Source organism: Triticum dicoccoides, chromosome 7B (genome assembly GCF_002162155.2).
Source record: "Triticum dicoccoides isolate Atlit2015 ecotype Zavitan chromosome 7B, WEW_v2.0, whole genome shotgun sequence".
In the NCBI taxonomy this organism is placed as follows: domain Eukaryota; kingdom Viridiplantae; phylum Streptophyta; class Magnoliopsida; order Poales; family Poaceae; genus Triticum; species Triticum dicoccoides.
In genome coordinates, this window is record NC_041393.1 from 21,899,489 (window position 1) to 21,905,929 (window position 6,441).

The following is a 6,441-nucleotide window of genomic DNA, read 5'->3' on the forward strand; positions in this document are numbered from 1 at the left end:
CTTCTGTGGTGAGACAAGGCGAGTTGTGGCAACTGTGGCGTTCACCGGCGGGGAGGCCGGCTTTTATAGCCGAAGCGGGGCGGTGAGAGCCTGCATGCCGGGTGATGCGTGGCGGGAGCGGGTAGGACGCGCGTCGGTGGCGTCTTCACTGCGCCACCCGTGAGGTATCAATCGAGGCTGACCGGCACGACAACCTTGGCATTGATTCCCGCGGGAACCAAGGCGACGAGGACGATGAAGCGGCGTCTCGCTGACTCAGCGGTCCCATCCCCGTTCACGCCAAATCATTTTCCCCAGCGCCCTCAGGCGCCCCCTAGCGCGTCGGGTTCGGCCTAGGTCCGCCGGCGCCAGTTTCGGCCCAAACCGCCAAAAAACAGGCTCCTGGGGGGGGATGTTGGGGGCGCGGCGGGAGATGCTCTAACATGGCAAGGAAATTCAGTCATCTGTACATTTTATATGTTTGTTTTCTATGTGAAAGGCCAATTGTGTAGCATCATTGTGGCATCATGTGTAGTAATACAGAGTCAGACACTCAATATCTTGGCAATGCAGATGGATGATTTACTTATAAAGGCTTCATACTTCAGTACACCTGAAAAGACTCTAAAGGTTCCTATGTTTGTAAGTTCATGAGCTTTCACTAACGATGGTGTTGTTCAGTTTAACGAGCTAAGTCAAAGGTGCTATCATGATTCATTATTTATGTCGCAATGCTCATTGTTTACACCTGAACGTACAAGCATTTGAAGCCGACATTTGTAGGATTCGAGGCTCTGCAGTTCTGTAAGTCACTTATTGGTGGAGTACATATACATCCAACTGATGTTCATACAGTGGGGTGCAGAAGAGTAAAGAGAGGGAAGGTGACCAAGGAGTGGATGGAAAAAATGACAGAATAGTGAAGGTAAAGGCTGCACGCTCATGAAAGACGTGCAACCAAATAGTGCTTCATGATAGTCGCAATTGTCCTATTGTAAAAGTCAAGCAAAAAGGAGTGTAATTGCGCAAGAACATGCAACTAAACGACGATTTGTGATACTAAAATCTGTCCATGCAAGTATCTTATAATTTACACTTGTACTGAAGTGTGTAATGGATGATAATTTGTGATGTCGACTTTTTTTGTCTTGATCTGGCAAGTGATGCTTGTCCAACTTTGTTACAGACTACCAACTATGGTTGCTGTGTAAGCTTGTGTACAGTGTATTAGGAATAATTAGTTGTCTACTTTAACAACAACGACTGGTTCAGGATAGGCAAGTTTTTTTTCCCTCTGATCTCTGGAACAGACAGAAGAACATAATGCAGTTTTTCAATGTATTTTTTTCTTGAAAAGGAGGATAACCCCCGGCTTCTGCATCAGGTGATACACATATAGCCAGTAGGTCTATACCGTTGTTCTTATTGTTACAGGACTGTAGGAACTCAGCCAAAGTGCTAAGCTTCGGTGTCCACCGTGCAAACAAGGAGAGCTACGAGAGTTCTATTATCTCGTACATAGTACTATTTGTATAGGTAAATCACCTTGCAAAGTTTTGGTTACTCACTCTCGAACCTCACAGTCATCAAACTAATTTTCACTCCTCTTTAAAAGGTGGCAAGCCCCATTCGGTCGGTTCGAAATCCAACAGGGAACCGAGAACTTGGTCGGCTTCTTTGTGATATGAAACATCCAGCTTCGGATCTGGGACCATCACCACATGCCTGCAAATGAACAAATGATTTGTGTTTTTTTTTTACCTCGATCGTAACCAAAAGGTACAGTTCATGCGCAGATCGATGTAATTGCAACGCTACTTACATTCCTGCATTCTTAGCTGCTGCTACACCTGATGGTGCATCTTCAAAGACCAAGCAGTTACTGGTTTCCTCATTGCCCTAAAAACAAGTACAAGGTCATTTCATCAAAACCAGGAAAACGAAGAAGTTTACAGAGCCAAAGGACCTAGCAGCTACAAGGGTTGTGAAATGATAATTGTACTACCTCAAACCTCCTCATGGCAGCAAGGAAAATGTCAGGAGATGGCTTGCCGGCCTTAACCTCTGGATCATCCCCCATGACAACATGATGCATCAGGGCAAACATTTCCTGGTGGTTCTGTGTCTTCAGTCCAAAATGACATTTATGGGATCTGCCATACACCATAAAAAAAAATCGGTTTTAGATGTTTCCAACTTAGTAAAGAACAAGAAGTAATGAAGAAAAACACAGTGCACAAAATCAAGGCCAAATGAATAATTTAAGTTACCCTGTTGCAACACAGATAGGTATCTTGTTTGCATGGAAATGATGAATCAAGCGTAGTGCCCCTGCAAGACGAACGATTCACTTATCCATCATAAGCAATCTCCATGACAAAAACTAAACAAGAAAGGACAACCACATGTTACATTCAACATAGCACCGAGTAGGAAATTACATTTATGAAACATTCGAGATTCCTTCGATATGTTCAACCAGTGATTACATAATATATATTAACTTGAACTTCTGATTATTATACCAACTAAGTATAGATGTCAATGTTACCAATATTTATAAGAAACAAAGGGCAACCAAAATTAACACTTAAATTCCATTCAAATTCGTTTCAACCCTGAAATTCCAACAAAGGTAATAATGCATTGCTTTAATTGTCTAAAATTACACTATGTCAAAACGTGGCAACTTGTGCACCGTCCAGACCACCCTTCAAAGCCCCAGATCTAGCCGGCCAGATCCGACGACCATCCATAGCAGCACGACAATGTGCGTAGGTTGAGGCCTTGAGGGGAGGGCAGTGCAAGGCGTGCATGGGACCGCCGCCAGCCAGGCGGAAGAAGATACAGTGTGCTACCTGTTTCTGGCCGCTGGATGAAGATCTAGTGATCCTGATGAAAAGTGAGTGAGACGGGAGCATCACCTTTCTATTTACGTTTAGTTTTTTTTGGGCCTGTCTAGGACACATCTAGATGTGACATAGTTATGTCACATCTAAACTGATGTCCATTCTTTTTGTGGTCTATATTTTTTTGTCCAAGTTTTTTTTTTGTTTCTTGTTGCTGCATTATATATTTGTGGGAGCTTAGATGTGACATCCTTAAAAAACATCTAGATGTGAATTAGACAAACCCTTTTTTTTTAATAGTGAATGAACTACCAACCTAGTGAATGAACTTCCCATAGAAAAAAAAACCCCAGTGAATGAACTGTCAAAGACATAACGGCCCTGCAGCCAATCAGTCATGCCAAGCCCACACATTTTAGTCTCCACCCAACTGACAAGTGACAAAGTTTGATTTACACATGAGTTGCAAATACACACCACAAGACCGAGTATCAGAAGGGGAGAAACAATCAAGCAAACAGACCAGCCGTTCTCACCGGGCATGATGGCGCAGGAGGGGAAGAGCTCCTGCAGCATGCTCTCGCGCTGCTCGAGGAACTGCTCCGGAGTGAGCAGGCCGGCGAGGCCGTACTCGTCGACGAAGATGCGCGCCGCCTCGGCGGCCTTCTTGCCCATCATCCTGGCCCTGACTGACCAGTCGAACACCTTGCCGTACCTCGCCAGGAACTTCTGCTGCACTTCCGTGTAGAATCCCTCCGTATCTGCACGCACCCGGCCACGAACACCATCAGCCCTTAAGTTGGGCAAATGATGAAAGGACATCGGCGATCGGCCCCCATGGCCCCAATAAAGACATGAGGCGTAACCATGGAGCTACCGAATCCAGCCATCCAGTAAGCAATCGACAAACCAGGCAGAATCAAGGGAAGAGATACCCAGGAGGAGGCCGTCCATGTCGAAGATGACGTGCGAGACAGTGGCCCTGCTCACCGGCGCCAGCGCCGCCTGCACGTCGCCGGCGTCCACCGATGCCATTGACGCGCGCGCGAGAGAGATCACAGATCTGGGGGATCTCCTAGTGGGAGTCTCGCGCCACCGGTTCGCTCCTGAGCTCGTCCAACCGACCGTATGGTATGGTGTTCCACGAGGAAGTATCATATTCTCGCTTTCAACTAAAATAAGCTGCCCCTTTCGAAAGCTGTGAAGAACACTTATAAATTGCTAGTCTCAGCTCTCAACACACCTACCCCTCTCCTTATATGAGAATGATATTCAGCACGTTAAACACAACAAATTGTAAAGACCAAAGAAGAAACACGGGTTGGAGATATTAGCTAACATTATTCATAAGTAGTACAACACAAAATACACTCAGTTGGGCCAAGACCGGAGTTCTTGGACACTGATATTATATTACATTACTTTGATGAATTGTTCCTACTAACTACAAGTGAGATACACACTAGTATGTATGCCCCTAAAAACAATACTGTAGAGAGCGTTTAGATCACTAAGTAGTGATCTAAACGCTCTTATATTAGTTTGCGGAAGGAGTACATAAAAACGCATGACGTATGCGAAATGTCTGCTCGACGCAAAAAGGATCCGCCTTCAGCTGTTACACTCTAATAATCATCCGTCATGGCACAGCATGGGCTAGAAGGCCGGGCAAACCTTCCTGATGACCCAGATAACAATGCCCCATATGAGCTCATTCTCTCTGGCCTTCACCTGATGCTCATGGCTTCTCGCACTGATGTTTCTTCTCTGAACCTGGCTCCTCAGGGCAATGGCCTCCACTGCCTCGTACACCATTATTTCTCTCCTCGGATGCTGCTGCAGATGCTAGCTAGTTGGACACAGAGTGAAGAAGAGGCTGGTTATTGGTTGTTGCTGGGAAGACTTGAGGATCCATCGATCTCCTGAGTATTTGTACTCGCAGAGCTCGCCAGCTCGGTGCCGCGGGAAGACAGGAAAGCAGGTAGGAAGGAAGAGCTGGCTGGCTTGGCAGCCAAGGACCCAAGGTAGTAGATGCACAGTAAGCTGTAAGCAGGATATTTCGCCATGTTGGGGAATGGGGACTCTGATGGAGTCATGGGTCAAGCAGTCAAACTACGTGTGATGAGGACGACGTCTGGAATCATTTGAGAATGTTTCGTTGCTGCCACGTTTAGGGACAAGTAGTCCGAGCAGCAAAGCAGTGTTGTTCTGTTTTCTTTATAATTTTTGTAACACTTGGTGGCGGCAAGATAGATTGACCACCCATTACTTACTCAAGCGTTGACCTCTCGGGCACTGAAGGAAGCAACGGTTGCGTATTTTACTACCACGTGCATGCATAAACCAATTCTTAGCTACGAAATGATTCGATTATTAACCGGCCGAAGGTGTGCGTGTGTGCGTTCATAGGGATGAGTGTATGCGCGTGTATATGAGCGCTTGTGTCTGTACTGATGCTCAAAAAAAAAAGAACACTTCGCGAGTAAAAAACAACATATTGCTGGCCCAAATCACCCAAAACACCCTTGAAAATTCAAATTGCAAATTTCACGGCACAATTTTTTTTGGAAAAAACATTGATCGCTCTTTTGGACGCCAAACACTACCGGAGCAGAGCTCTACCCCGACGGCCCAAACAATGCTGACGGCCCCCGTCGGCCTAGAATGAGGTATGCCGGCAACCAAGGGAAGGCCGTCGGCCTACCTAAGCCGTCGGCCTATATCCATGTATGCCGACGGCCCTCGTCGGCATATCTTCGTGTACGCCTACAGCAGCCGTCGGCATAGATGTGGGCCCGGCGACCCGGCGTGTGACAGATGGTTCAAGACGTCAGCTCTATATCGACGTCAGGAACAGCGGCCGTCAGCATAGCTATGTTGACGACAAAGTCGTCGGCATAGCTTGTGTCCACGTCATCGATCTGCCGCACCTGCTATTTCATCGATCCGAGGCACGGATATCGGCTATCCAAGTTTGCCGTCGACATACATATGTATATATATTTTTTATTATTTTATGTATATATTTTTCAAAAAAAATTTTGTATTATTATATAATTAACTTAAATGAAGCATATCTAAACATAAACATACAAAAAATATTTATCGATTTGGTGAAGAATTTTCCATAGATTATGAATATGTAGTTTGTATTTTTTTCTCGAGTATGTTAATAATGTGACCTCATGTTCTTTTGAATATAGGACCTTATACTTTATTAAAATCAAAAACAGCTAGGCCGACGGAAGTGTTGTGGTGGTTGCAAACACCCGACACGCGTCTACGGAGTTGGACCCCCTTCACGGACGGCGCCGTCGCCGGCACCTGGAGGGGGGGGGGCTTGTCGGGTCTACACGGAGGGAATCTTGCTGTGTGTTTGACCGGGATGTTGCTCCCAAGTGTTCGTATGGCCTGACCTACCACAACCGGGTGCAGAGGTCCACTGGTCAAAGCCCGTCCGACGAAAGTCAAAGGGTTAGATCTCGTGTTCAACTACTCCAGGGTTAGGTAGGACGGGAGCCCTGGGGGTAGCAATGCCGCCAAATCTTGCGCCGCGGCCTCTCACAAGTCTGTAAGTGTTGTGGCGGTTGCAAACGCCCAGTACGCGTCTCCG

At 46.3% G+C, this 6,441-nt stretch overlaps 1 protein-coding gene across 1 annotated transcript; it reads right to left on the reverse strand.

Moving 5' to 3' along the window:
* Positions 1 to 1,309: 1,309 nt before the first annotated feature.
* LOC119340249 ((DL)-glycerol-3-phosphatase 2-like) lies at positions 1,310 to 4,006 on the reverse strand. The gene is made up of 6 exons (XM_037612145.1): positions 3,764 to 4,006; positions 3,365 to 3,589; positions 2,250 to 2,310; positions 1,985 to 2,132; positions 1,802 to 1,878; positions 1,310 to 1,704 (listed from the first exon to the last, which is right to left on the reverse strand). The coding sequence occupies exons 1-6, from the start codon at positions 3,984 to 3,986 to the stop codon at positions 1,578 to 1,580; spliced, it is 861 nt and encodes a 286-aa protein (XP_037468042.1). The 5' UTR covers positions 3,987 to 4,006; the 3' UTR covers positions 1,310 to 1,577.
* Positions 4,007 to 6,441: the final 2,435 nt, after the last annotated feature.

Excerpts from the sequence above, each read along its gene's own strand:
- LOC119340249 (XM_037612145.1), bottom strand. The coding sequence starts at position 3,986 with ATGATACTTCCTCGTGGAACACCATACCATACGGTCGGTTGGACGAGC. Across the intron at positions 2,311-3,364 it reads CTCCTGCGCCATCATGCCCG|GGGCACTACGCTTGATTCAT; the intron begins GTGAGAACGGCT and ends TTCGTCTTGCAG. Across the intron at positions 1,705-1,801 it reads GCAGCTAAGAATGCAGGAAT|GCATGTGGTGATGGTCCCAG; the intron begins GTAAGTAGCGTT and ends GTTCATTTGCAG.